The sequence below is a fragment of the Ursus americanus genome, chromosome 10 (assembly GCF_024610735.1).
Source record: "Ursus americanus isolate L20-20 chromosome 10, mUrsAme1.1.p, whole genome shotgun sequence".
NCBI classification, from domain to species: domain Eukaryota; kingdom Metazoa; phylum Chordata; class Mammalia; order Carnivora; family Ursidae; genus Ursus; species Ursus americanus.
The window spans coordinates 28,983,055-29,004,376 of NC_142136.1; the positions used below are offsets into that span (position 1 = coordinate 28,983,055).

General features: G+C 42.6%; 1 protein-coding gene across 3 annotated transcripts in view; it reads right to left on the reverse strand.

Annotated features, from left to right (window-relative positions):
* Positions 1–19,647, reverse strand: part of SLAIN1 (SLAIN family member 1) — a 57,271-nt gene extending 37,624 nt beyond the window's left edge. For 2 of the 3 annotated variants that reach the window (XM_045810948.2, XM_045810947.2), the window contains exons 1-2: positions 18,828–19,647; positions 6,636–6,775 (exon numbers count right to left, since the gene is read on the reverse strand). In XM_045810948.2, coding sequence (XP_045666904.1) covers positions 6,636–6,775; positions 18,828–19,426 — 739 coding nt within the window. In that variant the 5' untranslated portion in view covers positions 19,427–19,647. Of the gene's footprint in view, positions 1–6,635; positions 6,776–13,764; positions 16,293–18,827 lie in introns of those variants that run through there. The other variant, XM_045810949.2, reaches the window with a different exon arrangement.
* Between the last annotated feature and the right edge of the window lie 1,675 nt (positions 19,648–21,322).

The window sequence follows — 21,322 nt, forward strand, 5'->3', positions numbered from 1 at the left end:
GTCATGGACCAAGGATTCCCTTAATTGGAAATCAGTAAGAAGTCTTTGATATTGAAGACTAAATTTGAATTCCTCCCTGTTCTCTTACAAAGCCACAGGTTTTTTTTTGAGGATTCCATACGGTTTCCCACAGTGGCTGCACCAGTTTGCTTCCCACCAACAGTGCTCAAGGGTTCCTTCTTCTCCACACTTGTTTCTTGTGTTTTTGATTTTAGCCATTGTGATGGGTGTGAAGTGATATCGCTCTCGTTTTAATTTGCATTTCCCTGATGAGGAGATGTTGAATACCTTTCCGTGTGTGTGTTGGCCATCTGGAGGTCTTTGGCAAAATGTTTACTGGGGTCAGTCCTCTGTCAATTTTTAATTGGATTATTTGGTTTCTTTGGTGTTGAGTTGCATAAGTTCTTTATATTTTGGATATTCACCCCTTACTGGATATCATTTGCAAGTATCTTCTCTCATTCAGTAGGCCGCCTTTTTATTTTGTTGATGGTTTCCTTCACTGTGTGAAAGCTTTTCATTTTGGTGTCGTCCCAACAGTTTACTTTGGCTTTTGTTTCTCTTGCCTGAGGGAACATATGTAGAAAAATGTTTCTATGGCTCATGTCAAAGAAATTATTGCCTATGTTTTCTTCTAGGAATTTTATGGTTTCAGGTCTCACAGTTAGGTCTTTAATCCATTTTGAGTTTATTTTTACGTATGGTGTAAGATGGCCCAGTTTCATTCTTTTGCATGTGACTGTCCAGTTTTCCCAATACCATTTGTTGAAGAGGCTGTCTTTTCCCCATTGTATATTCTTGCCTTTGTCATAGATTAATTGACCATAAATCATGGGTTTATTTCTGGGTTCTCTATTCTGTTCCATTGATCCACGTGTCTGTTTCTGTGCCAGTTCCATCCTGTTTCAATTACTACAGCTTTGTAGTATATCTGGAATCTGGTATTGTGATACCTCCAGCTTCGTTCTTTTTCAAGATCGCTTTGGCTATTCGGGGTCTTCTGTGGTTCCATACAATTTTCAGAATTATCTGTTCTAGTTCTGTGAAAAATACTGTTGGTATTTTGATGGGGATTGCAGTATATCTGCAGGTTGCTTTGGGTCGTATGGATATTTTAACAACATTGGCTCTGCCAATCCATGAGTATGGAATATCTTTCCACCTGTTTGTGTCATTTTTAATTTCTTTTGTCAATGTTCTATAGTTTTCAGAGTGTACTGGTCTTTCACTTCCTTGGTTAAGTATATTCCTAGGCATTTTATCATTTTTGGTGCCAATTATAAATAGGATTATTTTCTTCTCTTTCTGCTACTTCATTATTAGTGTATAGAAATGTGACAGATTTCTGTATATTTAATTTTGAATTCAGGGAAGTCACAGGATACATTTATCAGTTCTAGTAGTTTTTTTGATGGAGTGTTCAGGGTTTTCTATGTGTAGTATCATGCCATCTGCAACTATTGAAAGTTTTACTTCCTCTTTGCCAATTTGGACTGCTGTGGCTAGGACTTTAAAAATAGAATTGCCCTGGGGCGCCTGGGTGGCACAGCGGTTAAGCGTCTGCCTTTGGCTCAGGGCGTGATCCCAGCGATCTGGGATCAAGCCCCACATCAGGCTCTTCTGCTATGAGCCTGCTTCTTCCTCTCCCACTCCCCCTGCTTGTGTTCCCTCTCTCGCTGGCTGTCTCTATCTCTGTCGAATAAATAAAATCTTAGAAAAAAAAAAAAAATAGAAGTGCCCTATGATCCAATAATTCCAGTAAATACTGGGTATTTACCCAAAGAATATGAAACCACTAATTTGAAAACATATACACAGTCTTATGTTTAATGCAGCATTATTTACAAGAGTCAACATATGGAAGCAGCCCAAGTGCCCAGCAACAGATGAACAGATAAAGAAGATATGGTATATATACAATGGAATATTACTCAGCCATAAAAAGAAATCTTACTATTTGCAGTGACGTGGATAGAGCTAGAGAGTATAATGCTAAGTGAAGTAACTCAGAGAAGGACAAATAGCATATGCTTTCACTCATGTGGAATTAAAGAAACAAATGAATAAAGAAAAAAAGAGAAAGACCAAGGAACAGACTCTTGAATACTGAGAATTGGTGATTATCAGAAGGGGAGTGGGGGGCGGGGGGCGAGTGTGAAACAGATAAAGGGCATTACAAGTCCACTTATCTTTATGAGCCCTGAGAAACGTATAGAATTGTTGAATCATTATATTGCACACCTGAAACTGTATTACACTTGAACAAACAATGAAATTAAATGTAAAAAACACACACTAGAATGACACCTAAACTCAGTCTGCTAAACCCGCAAGTAAGATCGAACAGGAGAGGAGTCGCTATCAGTCCGAGGAGGTCACTTCATTTAGAAATGAAAAATGGGCAGACATTAGGTAAGGGACTTGGGTTTTGACATCCTCTGCTCCAAGGACCCACAGTGGGGGACAAGCCAACAAGAACCTGGAATGTTCTGGAATTGGATGTGCAGCCTACCACTGAGGGCAGAGAGCTTTACGGTGAAGCAAAAACAGGATGACTGTTTAGAAAATACTGGGACCCTCAAATTCCTCCTATTCCCAAGCAGCTGCTCCCACTTTTATTCTATTGCTTAAACTGAAATAAAAAGCTCCTGGATTTAAGATACCTTACACAAACAGGGTACCTTACAAACGCAGGAGGATTAAGTGAAGGTCTGTGTACATGCAGGTAGACCCCGTGACGGCGCGGACTCGCCGTCGGTCTGGTCGCTGCTGCGTCCCCGCTCCCTACATGGAGCCTGGCACACAGCGCACTTCAGAGACCTGGAGCAGAGGAGCTTCAAAGGGAATCCTTACAGTCTCCAAGAAAACAGAACATCAATACCATGGGTAGCAAACAGGACAGAATACCCAAACCTGAACATCAATCCAGGAGATCCAACGTCTGACTAAAAGGAGTATCCAGAATGAAAGAACAGAGAAAACTGGAGGACAGGAGGGATTTACAAAGAATGCAGGACATTTGGCAAAACTCAAGTTTCCTGGTTAAAATGAAAATGTCACATACTAGGAATGAAAAGATTCTGAGAGTCTATCTAAAAGGTATTTTTTTAATAGATTTTTTTTAAAAGATCAATTTTTTTTTTGAGAGAGAGAGATAGCAAGAGAGAGCACGAGTGGGGAGGAGAGGGAGAGGCAGGCTCTCCACAAACTGAGAGCCTGATGCTGGACTCAATCTCAGGACCCCAGGGTCATGACCTGAGACGAAAGCAGATGCTTAACCGACTGAGCCACCCCGGCGCCCCTAAAAGGTATTTTAGAGAAAGCTCACAGGAATCAGAAATTAGAATGTTACAGGACTGCCACGGCAATCCCAAAGCTGAAATAATGAAATAATGTCTTCTATACTCTGTCGGACATGGCTTCCAACCTAGAATCCTACACCCAGCTCAAAGAACAGTCAAGACTGAAGATAAATTTAAGACATTTTCAGACATACAAGGTGTGCAAAGTTTACCTCCCCCACATCCTCTTTCCTCTCCTACTCTCCTGAAACGGCAGCAGGAGAATGAATTCTATCCAGAGAGGGAATATAAGGACAAGAAGTCTTGGCATCCAGGACACAGGCGGGGCTCCACTGAGGAGAGGACAGGAGAATTCCCAGGATGAGGACAGGGGGATGTCCCCCAAGGGCAGCTGTGCAGGGGGTGGGGAGGGGGGACTGCAGAGAAGCAGTTCAGAGCACAGCAGGAGATCAGGAGATCAAAGGGCACTACCAACAGGGACAGTTAAAAAAACAAAGGGAAATAAAACCCTTGGTGGATATGTACATCTCATTGTACTGAAGTTCATTCATTTGGAGAGTTTGGGGGCAAATTAATGACAAATGCCAAGAACAGCAAGTGTCTTTTCACAATTAACTCTAGGAAAAACAAAAGGTTAGACGAAAAAAGAAACAATGATAAAATATGGCATAGCTGAGATAGGGTTATTTCTATTGTAATCAATATTAACGTATTCCAAAATTGGTAAAAAGCTACATGGGAAGATATGCAGAGAAAAAGTGTAAGGGGAAAAGGGTGTTAAAAGAATTAAACCTTCACCATCCAAAGTAAGAAACTGACAACTCACGCCACAGCCTTATAGGCATGGGAATTTAATGAAATAAATAGCAAAACCAAAGCGAATAGCTTTTGTTAAGTAACTACACCTGGGTAATTAAATGGGCATGAGAGACGGGGTAGGAAATCTGCTATTTTCCTCATAATACCCATAAGATTAATACTTTCTAAACTACAGACTAATCGCCTTACAAGACAGAAGTTAAATTTCAAAAAAAAAAATTTTCATCCAAAGAACAACCTATTGTAGACAGTGACTTCTATCTCAGGAAGGGATTACTGATTTTTGGAACAAAAGCATTCAGTCTCATAGCAAAAGAGGATTTAGATTTCTATACGATTTTTGCAAAACACTAAGGTAAGTTTTGAAAAGCTAGTTCTCTGCTTAAACCCCTACATGAAACTGAAATATATTACATTATGAATAAAACTGCAGCACAGCAATGAATGTCTTCATGACCTCGCCACTCTGCTTTAGCCCCTTGTCCCTGAAAGGAAAATTAGATGGTCAGGCACTAAGTCTCAAACCTCAAAAGCAGCCACCAATAAGGATTAATTACATTAACAAAGCCTCTATTTTTTTAGAATCAACCTTGTATGTAAATCTACTTTGTGTGCAAATGAAGCAGGGGTCACAAACTATGGCCTGGGAGGCCCCAATCCAACCTGCCTGTAGGGTCTGTAATCCCTACAAACTAAGAATGGTTTTTATGGGTTGTTTTTTCTTTTAATGGTTAAAAAACAGAAAAATAAAAAGAATACATTTTGTGACACATGGGAAAAAATCACGAGCATTCAGATCTCAGTGTCTGCAGATAAAGGATTATTGGAACACAGCCTTGTTTATTAACGTTTGCATCTGCGGCTGATTCTTACTGATGGCAGAGAATGGACTGCAAAGCCTAAAATACTTGCTACCAGGTCCCTTTCAGAAAAAAATTTGTTGACCCCTGAACTAAAGGCCTAGTTCTGAATTTCATTTGAATTTATTCAAACAAAACTGAGCCAAATTCATATATAAAAGTGTCCACTTAAAGAGTCCTTGAATCAAGGGATGTTTGAATAAAGAACCTGAGAGACTTCACAACCCTTGAAGTCCAGAGGGATTTAATGGTTTGCTTAGGTCAGTCGGGTAAATGGGGACAGAAAAAGGCTGGAGTCTGCCGCCTCACAGGGCTGCTCTCTTAGATAAGCATCCGTCGCCAAAGTTTTAACCCTAATACTACTCCTTTGTTCCTACTCCACCCTTCAACTTATGACCGGATCACTTCTTTTGCTTTAGTTAAAATGTTAGTAACACGTGCCTTTTAATTTGACTTTTCTCAAATACTTAAATTTCTATTGATATTTACTTAGGACTGTGCCAAAAAAGCAGCACAGACCACTGATGAAGGGCAGCCTTTAGGGTCAGGGAGACCCAGCTGCTGGCTCTGCCCCTGGGGGATCTCTCTGGCCCTAATAACCCTCTGGCCGTCTCTCAACTTCCCCTATCTCTTCCCTAAAAGTGTGTGTACCTAGCTCACAGGAGTGTGGTTAGACTGTATAAAATAAAGGATGTCAAGAACCGAATGTATGGACTGTCATAGAATTCAGAGCTCCAGAAATGTTACCTAGCAGACTCTGCCTCCTGCCCAGATTTTGATAACCATCATTATCCCTGAAGAGCGTCATAGGTAGTGTTCTCAAACTTCACTGTAACAATCACACCGGTGAACTTGTCAGTGCAGAGTTCCCCGGCCCTACTCCCAGTGACTCTGAGTATTTAATCTGGAAAAGGCAGGAACCTGCATTTGCAAGCTCAAGTGTGATTGGGATACAGGAAGTCCATGGAATGGAAACAGTCCTCCTAGATAATGAAAAAGATACCGAGAGGTTAAGAGATGAGCAAAAGCCTCAGTAATCACAGCCTTTATCAAATACAAAATGGCAAGGAGCTAAGGGACTGCCAATTCCTTCGGCTATTTTTCCTTCCACAACAGACCTAATTTTTTTTTTTTTTTTTGCCTTAAACTTATGGTGAGCCCTGTAAGTTAACTAATGTTATACACAATATGAAGATTCTTTCCCAGTTTATAAAGCTTCGGACTTCCAGTTATATAACCAATTAAATATTTATGGACTCAAAAAGGTCAGTCCTCAGGTCCCCGTGAAACTTCAGTTCTCTATCCTGGATTCCAGCCACACCACCTGTTATCGTCCCCAAAGAATTTAAGGCTGAACCATTTTACTTACTGGTATATTTGCAAACAGAAAAAAAACCCACAGAGAAATAATATGTATTCCTACCTTTCAATAAAAACTGAAACAAGCTAAAAATGTGGCTAAAAACAAGCATGAAACTAAATATATTCTACCTCGAGAAAGCCTGATGTGGAATGAATGTGAAGCAAATTGCATGCAACAGCTGCCCCTTTGGGGAAGGTTCTTCCATTCAAGTGTCAATTCCAAAACCAGCAACAAAAACAGAGCTAACAGTGGCAAGAGTTTGAGAACGTAAATGTACAGGTTCGAAATTACCTTGCTCCAGTCTAAAGCACAGGGAACGCCTTGCTGCTTCCATCTCTGGAGTCGGGTTATCTAGGACGTGTCTACACCACTGCAAAGGGCTCAGGGATTTCTCTGATGATGTGAATGTCTTTGAAGAGCCAACGTATAACCTTAAAAAAAGAAATCTACATTATAGGTATTATATGGGTATATAGAGATGACCTCCCTTCCAGGGAAAACAACATGTATTTCACAGTTTCTATGGAAACAAAACTCACATTGGATTACTTCGAATACCAAAATTATTTCTTAACAGGCAAATACCCCCAAACAAAATGTGATGCTTTCTATAGCTTGGTGGGAAGGAGAACTTCAAACAACTATGAGAAACTATGTCTCAGAGACTTTCATTATTGAACTAGCCTTAAACAGGCACCGTGATCATCTGACTACCTCACTTGTGTTTGTAGAAATGAACACCTTCATTTCTTTCTTTGGTAGCAGAATGTTACATGAACTGGGCTAATCTATGTACACACAACATGGCAAACAAGGCAAATTTTATGTGCTTTAAAAAAAAAAAAAAGTCTAAAAATTAGTGAAAGTCTATTGATTCTCTCAACCCTTAAATAATCAGATACCACCCCCCAATCTCAAATCTGTACTAAATTTCTCACAAAACCAAAACAGCTTCCAAAGATATGTTTTAGGAAAAATTTGCTTTCAGCATCTATATACCGTTACGTAGTAATGGGTAGAATTCAAAATAATCACTGTGAGGCACTTTAAGATTTTCTCTCTGACATATGGTACTAAGGTAAACTACAGAATATTTTCAGTCCCAGGGTTATACAAAAAAAAGCTCATCTTTTTAGTTGACTAAAAAAAAAGGGGGGGGAATTATAATCACTGCTTCTAGTAATTAATCTTAACTTATTTACAAAGCTGTATTGTGATTACAAATCGCATGAAAGTAATACTCCTTTAGAGTTACCATAATTCTAATGAGTGCATATTCTTGAAATACCATACTTTATTTTTCACTCTCATACCATTAGTCAGGACCCCCACCTGTCAAAATAATTTCTCGGTTATCCAAGATGGTTGGGGAACGGTACTATTTTTCAGTAAATTATTCTTACTGATCAGAGGTTGGCAAACTTTTTCTTTTTTTTTTTTCTTTTTTTTTTTTTTTAAAGATTTTATTTATTTAATTGACAGAGAGAGAGAGACAGCCAGCGAGAGAGGGAACACAAGCAGGGGGAGTGGGAGAGGAAGAAGCAGGCTCCCAGTGGAGGAGCCTGATGTGGGGCTCGATCCCTGGACTCTGGGATCACGCCCTGAGCCAAAGGCAGACGCTCAACGACTAAGCCACCCAGGCGCCCCAAGGCAAACTTTCTCTATAAAGGGTCAGCTAGTAAATATTTAGGCTTTGGGGGACAGTCTGTCACAACCACTCAGTCCCACCACGGCAGCCCCAAACCATCACAGATGATATGTAATAAGTAGGCTGTGTTCCTATACACCATTTACAGGCACTGAAACTTGAATTTCCCATAATTTTCAATGTCACGAAATAGTATTCTTTTGGCTTTTTTTCCCCCAGTCATTTAAAAATGTAAAAATCTAGCTGATCAGCCATACAAACCTTGGAGCAGAGCCAACTTGCCCTAAGACATAGTTTGCTGTTACAGGTGCAGATTCCAAAATATCTTTTAATCGATTCAGGAGTAATCCTAATATATCATTCTTCCCTTGGTGGACCACGGTCCTCCCTCTATCAAGAGTATATGGATTAGTTAAAAATCCTGATTCCTGGGCCCACCTCAGTCTACTATGACAAGGTTAATACCTACCCAAGTAAATCCATCCTTTCCACCCTCCCTGGCTGAAAGACCCCTGAAGAGCCCCATGCTGGGTAGCTCACTCTAGTTCCCCAAGTAAAGGCTAGTCTAAGTCAGCTGTTCTCAATCTTTGGTGCATCAAAACCTCTCAGCGGGCTTTGTAAAACACAAATTGCTAACACTCGACTGCGGGCAGGTCTAATCGACCTGCTTCAGAAGGTTTGGAAGGTGGTCAGAGAACGTGAATGTCTAACAAGTTTCCAGGTGCTGCTGATACTGTTGTCTGGAGACGTCCCCTGGGGGTAGATGCTCGGGGCTAAGCTAATGGGAGGAACGCCGGCATTCCTGCTGGCCGCATCACCGGCTTAGGCACAAGCTCTGGATACAATCCGAGCCACCAAAAACTCATGGCAAATACTCTGATGGGCACATGGGCAAGTTTCTTCTCATTTTTAAAGTAATCACAAAAGACCCAATTATATGCTGCCTACAACATATACACTTTAAATATAACCACACAGGTGAAAAGTAAAAGGATGCAGAAGTAAAATACCTACGATGAAAGGCCCAGGCCCAGAAGGTTTCGCTGCTGAATTCTACCAAATATCATAGAGAAAAGAAATTGAAGACCAATCTCCCTCATGAGCACAGAAGCAAAAATCTGGATATTTCAGCAAACTGAGTCCAACCATATATAAAAGGAATACTTCATCATTACAAAGTGGGGTTTATCCCAGGAATGAAAGGTTGGCTTAACATTCAATCAGTGTAGCTTACCATAGAAAAGGTGTACGATAATCTCAACAACAACAAGCATATGACATCCACCCCTGATAAAAACTCTCCACAAATCAGGACTAGAAGGGAACACCTTCGATCTGATTAAAGGCATCTACAAAAACAGCATTCTTAACAGTGAAAGACTTAACGCTCTTCCCCTAACATCGGGAACAAAACAAGGACCAGAGGTTCCAGCTGGTGCAATCACAGGCATAAAAACATTTAGACTGGAAGTCAGCAGTCCATCTATCTTTATTCACAGATGACATGATTATGTACAAAATCTGAGGAACCTATAAAACAGACACTCGAACTACTGAGGGAGTTTAGGAAAAAGGCTGTAGCGTACCGATCAACATACAACAGTTAACTGCATTCCTACCCTAGCCGTAATCAATGTTTTTGAAATTTCACTTCCCATTTACACAAAAACCATAAGGTGTCGAAGGATAAATCTGATAAAGGATGTCAAGCCCTATATGCTAAAAACTACAAAACATTCTGAGAGAAATTAAAGGTACAAATGGAAAGACAGACCATGTTCACAGAAGACTAAATATTAGGATGTCAATTATCCTTAAGTGCGTCCATTTAACAAAATCCCAAAACTTCAGTAAACTTGAAGAAATGTGAAAGCCGATTCTAAAATTCATATGGAAATGCAAAGATCCTAGAATAGTCAAAACGACCTCGAAAAAACGATGAAGTTGGAGAACTACCACTGATTGGGACACATGACAAAGCTACAGCAGTGAGGATAGTTGAGCAGGACGTAAGACAGGTCAATGAGGAAACAAGATGGTCCAGAATATATGCATATATATTCGGAAAACTGATTCTTGACAAAGTATAAGGACAATCCAATGAAGAAAAGATAGCCTTTTGAGCAAATCGTGCTGAAACAAATGGATATCTATATGCAAGAAATAAATTTTGAGCCATACTTCACACAATATCCAAAGTTAACTCAAAATAGATTTACAAAAAAGTCAAACCTGATCAAACTTTTAAAAGAAACCATAGGCAGTCTTTGTATCTTTGGGTTGGCAAATATTTCTTAGAATTTCTTATATGGAAAAATATGATCTATAAAAGAAAAAATGTATCAATTGGACTTCACTAAAATCAAAATTACAACTTTGCTCACTGAAAGACACTAATAGGAGAATGATAAACCACAGATTGGGTAAAAATATTTGCAAATCACAGATCTGATTTTTTAAAAAAACCTGTATGTAGAATATATATATAAAAACTCTGCAAACTCAATAAGCAACCCAATTTTTAAAAATGGACAAAAGATTTGAACAGACATTTCACCAAAGAAAATTTTTGAATGGAAAATGAAACTTTTAGCTGAAACAAACAAACAAAAAATATGTTCACCATTTGTCATTAGGGGAATGCAAAGTAGGACCACTGCGAGGTACTACTACACACCTATTAGAATGGCTAAAATGAAAAATACTGGCCACGGCAAGTATGATGAACACAACCGACCTCTCCTACCGTGCCGGCGGAAACCGGAAACCGCCTAACCACTGTGGGAAAGATTCGGGCAGCTTCGCAAAAAGTTAACATACACCTACTCTCTGTTCCAGCCTCTCAACATCATTAAGTATTTATCCAAAAGATATGAATGCATGTGTCCACACGAAGACTTATTTGTAATAGCCGAAGCCTGAAAACAGGCCAAATGTTCACTAAAAGATGAATGGATATAAAAAACCATTGTTACATCCATACGGTCTAATAGTTCTCACAATAAAGAGGAATGGACTATTGATTCATGTAACAACACAGAGGAATTTCAAAATAATTCTCTCGATTGTAAGAAGCCGGACCAAAAACAAATGAAAAACAGTACATACCGTATAATATCACAGCTATGAAAGTATAGCAAGTGCCAACAACCTAGACTGACGGAAAGCAGACCAGTGGTTGGATGCCTTGATGGGAAGTCGGCAGGAGGAGAGAGGGAATACAAAGGGCCACAAAGACACTCGGAGCAGTAAGATATGTTCGTTCACCCTCTCGACTCTAGTGATGGTTTCATGGGTGTGCATATATATATATGTCAAAACCTATCAAATTGTACATTTTATTAATATCTGCAGCTTATACTTCACTTATACCTCAGTAAAGCTTTAAAAAAATTTCACAAGACAAATTGTTTTCTGTCCTTCAATGTCCTTGAGACTTGAGTAGCCATTCCAGGTGACTCAGATGGCTTCAGGTGAAACAAGCAAGTGCCACAGCCCCCACATAAATGAGCCACTAAATTAGTCAACTATGGAATTTTTTTTTTTTTCTTTAGAGCTGGGGGGAGAGAGAGAGAGCAGGGAGGGACAGAGGGAGAGAGAGAATCCTAAGCAGGCTCCATGCCCAGTGTGGAGCCCAACACAGGGCTTGATCTCACGATCCTGAGATCATGACCTGAGCCAAAATCAAGAGTCAGATGCTTAACTGAGGCCCCAGGTGCCCCTTTTTTACTATTTAGCTTTTTCTTTTTTTTTTTAAGAGAGGGAGAGAATGGAACTTATCTTTAGACTTCTTTAATAAGTTATCCCCACTGTTTTATACACAAATTCATGCCACTGTCTCTGCTTGTTCTCAAATCCCTCTCACTGCCACATGTAGTGAAGCACTGTTCTCATTACCTCCAGCATCATAAGAGGAACTGTTCATATCTTCTATTAGAAAGCTTCCACCAACCAGGCTGCCTCAGGATTTTAGGTACTCCCACCAGCTGGAATTTTTTCTGGTAGTTTCTCATGGGGTTTGGTTTTGTTTTTGCTTATAGGGGAACACTATTAGATTTCCTTTATCTGCTAGGACCTATGTAATATAGTTCTTTCATCTGACCACAGACTCGTAGCATATTAAAAGCAGTGCTAACTCCCATCACCTCTTCTCCATCACAACCTAAGGCCGGAGGCGGGCCCAGAAGCTCCGACTTCAGGCACACCAAATGTAGCTGAAGGAGGGATGAAGTACTTTACTGACCAGAGAGATGAAATGAACATCTACATGGTGACTGGTTAGAACCTTAGCCCCATTTTCGCTTTACATTCCTAGAACTGACTGCATTCCTTGTATTTCCCAGGAGTACAGAAGCTTGTGTCTGGAGACGGATGAACCCAAGAGAAGACCCGGGAATACTGAAACTGAAACTGGCTACCCATCCTATCACTTGGTAAAGAGCTCCACCCATGCAGACCTTAAGATCAACTTCAATACCTCCCTCTTTGGGTAGAGAAAGATAACCAATGACACCAAATACTTAGAATATTCCTTTTAAATAGAAAGCTGAGCCTAAAAGTAGAGGGAAAGAGAACTGAGAAAACAATATGGAGAACTGATTAAAAATCCAAGACAATCATAATTGGTATCAGCTGAGAGAAAAAGTTACATTCACAAAAAAATAAGATATTAAAAAAAGTTTCTTCTTGGAAAATGAAACTTTTAGCTGAACCAAAAAATTCAATGAGTTAGAAAGATCACATTGAAGAAGTGTCCCGAAATGCAAAACAAAGACACAGATTTACAATGGAAGACAGATAAAAAAATTAAATGATTGCACCAGGTGGGCCTACATCTGATTATTACAAGTTCTAAAACACACACACACACACACACACACACACACACGAAGAGGTGGCTATTTAAAGGGGGGGGGCAGAAAATTTTGAGAATTGCAGGCAGGCCATTGAATTCTAAAGTGAGAATAACCACAAATGTCCAGTACGACAAATAGAGAGGCCCATACCAAGGTACAACATGGCATTTTAGAAAACTAGGGATAAAGAACACTAAAAAGTCAAGAAGCATTAGGTATCCAAATCACAGTGCACTGTAATATCTAAAACATAATAAAAATTAGAACAAAATGGAACAATGCCTTCAAACATGAGAGAAAGTGACTTAGGCTTATTATACCCAGCCCAACTATGAATCTTTCATGAGGCTAGAATAAAGACATTTTTAAATAAGCAGGATTTCACAGTGTTCTTCTCATACATATGCCCTTTCCCAGAAAACTATTGGAAGCTGTCCCCACCTACTAGAATAAATGAAATATGAAGACAAAGAATTTTAAAAATGGGAGGTCCTACATAAGCAAGAAGCCTAAGAAATTCCTAATAACACAGCACTGTGCATGCAGCCTAAGAAGCAAACAGTGAAGACTGGAGCAATGGGCTTAAAAGTTCCAGAAGGGATGGCACTACAAAATTAATTTTTAAAAACAGATTTGGGAGACTGTCATATGTATGCCCTTATCAAGGAATTTATGGCTCCAGTAGAGTATCTGAAAAATTATTAATAGGGATTAAAGAAATTGAAGGGGGAATAACACGAAGTCCACCATAATGATAACAACCTGAGTGCTTCAAAGGAAGTATTACAACTATCTAGGAAAAAAAAAACCAAAACCAAAAAACCTCACAGTTATTCTCAAGTAAACGTTCGGTTCTAAAGTCATCCTGATACCACAAAACCAGATAAGGCAAAATATATACATATATTACACATACCTGTCACTGAGAAGGAATACGTGGCAATTTTCAGACGTGATTTAAGAGCCTCAATCACCACAAGTTCTACTTTAACGAGAGCTAAAACGTCAGCACTGATAACACAATCGATCAATCTTCGGTCGAACTGAAGTGCTTGATTCACCAGCACCTGCTAGGGTCACGTCAGTCAGCTACTGCAAAGCAAACTTACCACCACTAAGCCATTAAAAGGACACATGAAGTCAAATTTGAGTTCTGGAATCGTCCTACAGCAGGCTCTCCCCGTCCCTCCACACTTAGAGCTGGATTCTATTCCGGTGTCTCACTGCAGGGTTTCGAAGAACCCAGCATATACTTCACTCCGTGTGCCTCTAGAAAACACTGTGGTTTTCAATTAGCATCATCAGAAAGTGAAGCACCCTCTGGTCTTTTCACTGAAAATCAATTTCGGAAACCCCCCAGCTCAGGTGGTCTAATTTAGCTGTGCCATATGTACGGTACAAGGTGCTCGGCAGCTTTGATGGGGAATTGGCAGGGATCTTAGCCAGCCGTCCAGGGTCTCGCTGTTACACTCGAAAGATGAAGACCTCGTTCATTACATTTCCCTTAATTTGTACATACCACCCTTATCCCCTTATATAATTACGAACTTTTCTCCTGCCCTTTCCCATTGGGCAAGTTCACAATCTCTGCCACATCCCTTTTACATAAGTTTCAATATTCTTCTAACTGCCGCTCCACTAACATCAAGGCCCTACAGGGCTGTATTTTATGTTAGCTGGCACATTATCATCTTGACATTTTCTGAATATAGACTTGTCTTCCTGATTGAGGTGTGCAAGACCTGACTTTCCCCGGTGCTACCCTATCTGCAGAAAGCTGGGCTTTTCCACCTGCTTTCATCAAGACCATTTTGCTTTCAAATGGTGTAAAATGGAGTTTTTCTAACTGTGACCATAACGCACAAATACATCTATTTCAAGCCAGGGCCACACACATGTAAAACTGAAATAAACTGACTCTATGATATACTAATGGTCATAACCAAGCTCGGGAAAAATATCAGTGGTGTAAACACTTCCGAATCTGTATAAACAATCCGAACTGTGGTTTTAATCTTTCAGTAAATAACTGGAGGAGCTTTTGTAAGTCATTTCACCTCGGAGCTTCAGTCCCCTGGTCATGAAACAGGGGAGCGGAAATAGGTCATGGAAAGGTGTGGTATGCAGTTAACAACTTACTGCTCCGCTTGCCACTTCACACCAATCGGACTTCTTGTCCTGATACCCTGGTGCTTCCCAGCCTGGTGACACGAGGGGCAGTGATCCTGAAAACGTCCTTCCATACACAAGGGCAAATCAATCAGTCACATGTTCCAGGTATGCATCAGAATTGCAATCCTTGGAGCTTATTTGCTCCTGATATTCAGAGAGAGTCCCCCTTGTACTTTCTAGCCTATGGTCTTCTGGAGAGCTAAGGCTGTCAAGTTAGTAGCGATCACTGAAAAATCCATATAGCAGGATGTGAAGTGTACTATGGGATTATAACAATTGGATTTAAGAATTAAGGTTCCAGGGGGCGCCTGGGGGGCTCAGTCGGTTAAGTGCCCGACTCTTGATTTTGGCTCAGGTCATGACCTCAGGGTTGTGGGATCAAGCCCTGCATGGGGCTCCATGCTCAGTGGGAAGTCTGGACTCTCCCTCTGCCTCTCCCTGCTCATGTGCGTGCACGCTCTAAAATAAATCTTAAAAAAAATTAAGATCCTGGAACCACAACCTAATTTCCTGAGACATTTACTTCTAGCAGCCTTGTGCTAAGATTAAAGAAAAATTATATAATTTAAATTCAACTGAGATAAATATTTGAAGAAATGAGACAACTGTTTTGTTTCAAAGACTTTCATCAAAATGAAAAGCAGAGCACACTGTCCTTCACACAAAGTTTTGGTTTTTCTGTAAACAGAAGATACTTAAAGTTTAAATAATTGTTTGGAAAAAAGACCTAAGAGACCTGATTGATCGTTCATTAACTAATGAACTATCACCAAGCAAATACTGATTCTACAAGTCATTGTTTTCCTTCTACACATAATTCTTGAGCCAAGGGTTGTCCAGGTTGTTAATAAAAGGTGAAGAGTTACAGTCCAAGGTTTTATTAGGGAAAAAAAAAAATGAAAGGACTTCTAAAATGTTCAAAGTTTAATCTACATTTGTGAACTTTCTTTCCTGAGGATAAGACATCTTAGCAGGGAGTACTATTCTAAATTATCAAATGTCAATTTTGTTTAACCCATTAGGATGAAATCATGATAAAAATGCATGAAAAATCATAGGGGAGACAGTTAACAGTAAGCTGGACCTTTATAAATACGGTTACTTTAAGAATGATGCAACCATTACAGGGAGACAAAGATATCCAAGATACGGTCAGTGAAAGGTCAGTAAGAAAAACTGATGTGTATATATTTGCATGACGATTTGAATAATTATGTTATCTTGAAGGATCTAGAGAATGTTAACGGTTAAAATCTGAATCTGAATCGTGGTAGTGAATGGAGGACCAGAGGGAAGACTCCTGTGACTTCATACATTGGGGGCGGGGGGCGGGGGGGGCGGTTCTTTCACAGGGCAAATGTAAAACTATTTAACTATTTTTAAGTTTTTTTTTTTAAATAATCAGGCACATATTATCCACTACAATTGTTTCTGAATAGGGTGAAATAAAAATAAGTTGCCTCCCTGCAAACACATTAGGCAAACCAAATGAAAAACACCCTATTTGCGAGACTACAGGACAGGGACATAGTTTGCAGCGGCGAAGGAACATCAGAGATCCTTGCAAGCATTAACAAGTGCGTTAAACTTGGAGAATTAGACCTATTATTTGTTCATCAATACGCCAAAATATTGCAATACAAAAATATTTTCACGTATAAGGTGCCAGGACAAAGTCTTCCGTAAATCAGGTGACCTTAACATTTTGTTAATTACATCCCACCTGAGGGTAATGATCCCTCCCTTTTTCCACATGGGAATCTAATCCTAAGTTTGTTTTGAGAAAGACGCCACAAAACAGTGTGCCACTTGTCTGTAGAAACAGCTGTAGGGTGTCAAGGCACTGATTTACGTACTTCCCTAAACATAGGAGTAAGATTAGTACCTGCTATACTTCCCATTCACTTCAAACCATGTGAAATGCGAACAGTAATCCCACTAAGCAGGTCGCTTTTCTCCCCAGTTAGTCCAGTACTATTTTGACAAAAAATAAACTACAAAAAACCTACATATCAAAATTCTAGCAGTAGTCGGACGATAACTAAATAGGGAGAAGTCCATTCAATGAAAGAAAATATGACAATTAGCTATGTATGTACCACCCCAATTGAATACACTTCCAAAATAGTAAGTATATCGTAATAGATTTTAAAATGCTAACGTTTTTCGTGTTTAGGATTGATGACAAACAAGTTTCCTTCTACCATTTAAGTACGTATCTCCAAAAAAGGCCAAGTGGGCACTAAATCAAGGTAACATAATTTGAAAATAACATAAGGGCTTGTAGTTATTATAACCTAAGAAAGACCACTATGAGAGCATTTTCTAGTACCGTGTTTAGGCTGCAACTCCGTTTACAACGCAGCCTGGGCCTCACAAAAACAAAGGTGTCATTTCTAAAGAATGGCTTAAAGCTCCCCAGAGTGGGGAGTTGTTTTGATCTTTACAACTTGAGCTACCAGCACTGCCCACAGGTAGAGTACTGAGGAGGAGGCGGAGGCGGCTTTCTTGCAGCTCCATACATTTGGATGCTCGGAATCAACCCAATAAATGTACCTTACAGTCCGAGCTCTCACTGAGAGTATACGGGTACACAGGTCTCAACAGAAAACCAGTAAGGTTCTCCATCTCCCATTCCCCCTGTGTGATCATAAAACACGACCACAGAGAAAGTGAGGAAAACCCAGCTTGCAAAAACAGGAAGGGTCCTAAGTAGAAGGACCCAAGATAAAGGAAGGACGACACTGTTCTTCATGCCCCAGCTACGGAAAGGTGAATGCTGTTCATTTTCCCCTGCAGGAACTTAAGTTTGACCTTCTCTGGGCCTTCTACTCATCTTACCGTGTCCCACAACCTCTCTGGTGGAGGAAAGCACACGAACCAACCGGAAGAAGTCAGTCATGAAAGGACTTACTTCATCAGAAAGCAGTATGAAAAATAAGGCAATTAGACAACCCCTCCAAAGTTACTCATTAATGGAAAGTAGAAAGAGCTAGCCAGATTTCAAATGAAAAGATGCTGCCAGCCACAAGTTTTCTGATAACCAACTTACGGTTTCTAAAAACAATAAAAAGTTTCTTGAATCTCGCTTTTCTTCAATCAACGGTTCGATTTTAAAAATTAAAGATCCTTGGTTTCTAAGTAACAGCGTGCTTTCAAGCTGCCCTCTCCATTCCCGGAAAAAGCCCTCATCTTTGACACCATTACTGACAAGGAAAGCCAGTGAGGGCAGCATATTTCAAAAAGCAAGTCAGTCTTTGAAAGGAGAAGCTATCAACGCAAAATGCAGCGAACCAGGACAGGCGACTGCACAACTCAAACAGCAAGCACGAATCTCTAAGGAGAGATCCGTCACTAAGCGGCTTGGGGTGCCACGGGAGGAGACAACACGCAAATCCTGTTCGTTTGGGAGGAAAGACCAGGAACAGCAGACTGAAGCCAACCCCCCCTACCCAGCCCCCGCTACTCCCAATAATGACGGGGGGAAAGCAGGACTGACTAACAAAAAGATGGCACGGATTTCTCAGTTAATGCTAACAGGGAGCTTGGGACCGAATCATCAGCCGAGAGCATTAGACCGGGAGGTGGAGGGGACCAATTCCTCCCCAGCTGGTCAGCCTGAGCTATGAGAAACAGGTTTCCGCCCCCATGAAAAGCCTCCGCTCCTCTCCCAGCTGGGCACCTGCCAGGCCACCACATCCGGGGGCAATGGCGAAGTTCCCCTCGCGCTCCCTGCCCTCGCCCTCCCCGCAGTCCCGGGGCCTCAGAGGCCAGGGTCCCTGGGGAGGGAGCGGAGCTCGGCAATACCAGGTGTAGTCGTCCTCGTCCCGCCAGGCTGCTACGCTCTCCAGGTCCAGCGGCTCCACCTCATCCAACAGCGTGGGGGGCGGCGAGGGCGGCGCGGCAGCTCCCCCCGGCGGCGTCCCCGCGCCCCCTGGCTCCGGCCCGCCGCCGCCCGCGCCGAAGAAGCCAGCCGCCGGCTTGAAGTAGACGAAGGGCGCCTCGGGGGGCTGCGCCAGGCTGCAGAGCAGGGAGGGCGCCGGGCTGGGCAGGCAGTAGGTCCCCGAGAACGCGGGGCTGGAGGCGCCGCTGCCGCCGCCCCCGGCGCCCAACGCCAGCCCGAGCCCCAGGCTCCCCGAGGCGGCGGCGGCCGGGGGGCTCCGCGGACCCAACGGGCTGCAGGCCCCGGCGGGGGGCGGCGCGGCGGGTGGCGGCGGCGGCAGCAGCAGCAGGTGCGGGGCGGTGGCCGCGCTGGCCGCCCGGCTCCGCAGCTGCTCGTTCTGCTTCTCCAGCTTGCGCACTAGCTCCTGCAGCTTCTTCACCTCCAGCTCCGCGTTCACCACCGGCCCGGAGCCCGCTCCGGAGCCGCCCCCTGCCGAGGCGCATTTCACCTGCTCCGCCATCATCGTGGGCCCCGAAGGCGCCGCGGCCACCGGGGGGTGCGCGCCGCCGCGACTGCTCCTCGGGCCGCGGGGAGGCTACGGCTCCTTCCCTGCCTCCCGGGCCCGGGGCGCCGACCACGCTGGGGCAGAGGCCGAGCCGGCTGTTCGCATCAGCACCGGGCCCCAGCCTCCGGCCGAGGCAGCCGCCGCCAAACAGCTCTGCACATGCTCAGAGCGTCCCTCCAGTCCCCTGGGCTCCGCGGCGGCTCCGGGTTTTAGCCGCGGCCCCGGGGCGGGGCGGGGCGCGAACGCCTCGTGGGCGGGGCCGGTGGAGGACCTGCCGAGGGGGAAAAGAGGCGCGAGGGAGGGAGGGGCAGGCAGCGGGGGCGGGGGCCCCAGGACCCCCGCCCCCGCTACCTAACCCTAGGTGCCTGATTGGACCTGGCCTGAACTTTCCCGCCGCAGGCACTTCCGCAGCTGTGGAGAGAGCGAACCCGGATCTCTGAGGCCGGGTTCCAAAAAAGCCGCTGCAGGTGTCTGCCCTAGAGGAGTGCACCCCGCGCGCCTGCTCGTTTGTTACGGTCCGGGAGCATTTGTGCCCAATGACTTCATACACTGGCCACTGGCTAATGAAACCTGTAGAGAACCAGAGGGGCCAGGGAACATTATCCAAAGGACTGAAAAGTGAAAACGTGGAACAGAAAGACTTTGAGACAATGATATCAATCCACTAATTGGTAATACAGAAACAAAATGGTGGGAAAGAGGAAGCCGAGGAGAAAGAAGAGATCCCTCTGAGAGTGGCCAGCTGCTAAAGAGCCAAGTGTTTGTTTATTCTAAAATAGTCGAATTCAAATTATTCTGTTACCACTAACGTTGGTCATGATAAAGCGAGAGCATTTTCCATGCTATGTATATTCTTACATTTATCAGGCAAAAGATCTTTGAGCACTTAACTGTTCCGGACACGATTCTAAGAGTTGGCCATCAAGCAGTGAACAAGCAAAAATCATTATAGGCGAAACATGAGTAAAATTGTATAGTGCTCCATCTCTTTAATAATTTACAAGCTATTAGGTCAGACTTACGGAGTGGAAGGGGACAGAGTAAAACAAAACCTTAGAACTCTATCCCAATATCCCTAAACTCAATTGCAAGCCTGCTCTTCTTACATCTTTTGGAGACCATTGGCACATCTGCCTTGGGGGGAGCGGGGGAGGCCTTTAGGCAGAAGAATCGAATCCAGTTGCATTCAATTAATATTGACTTAGCACTGCGAGTGTTTAACACAATCAGAGAAAAGTCCACACAACTGGTTCTCATCCTCAGATGATAGGCTATCTAGTGAGAGTTCCCGCTCAGGGACTTTACATACTAGTCGTGATGACTGTTCCACCTCCCTCTGGAACTGCTAGCACGTTGTATCATTGGTTTAAGGTAGGACTCGGTGCCCTCCTGCTCTGCAACACTTGGGTCTTCTCAGTCGTCAATCGGTATCTGTGGCTTCTGCCTGTTGGGTGGGTGATCTGCATGTAACTCGCATGGTGAGAGCTTCCATAAATTCGAGATGTATGACAACACCGGGACCCTTCCTATCTGGAGTTCCCACTTGCTAGACCACCCCTTGACCACCTGTATCACCTTTCCAAGTTTCATCTGTCTTCTCGATATTCTGGTGACTACTAAAACCTGGAGCAGTGGAATAATACTCCAGAAAGTCCTAAGTAAAGAATCTATTGAAGGATTTTTCCGCATGCTCAGTGGCAGATGCGGGTAGCAGGATCCCTGCAACACAAAGAAAGGGAGACAACAGACACAATGAGAACAAAGAGCTGCTGGCTTCCCATTAGCAAAAGAAATTGGCAAGAGACACATAATAGTGAAGACAGCAAGAATTCAGACGTAAAGAAAAGCAGTCAT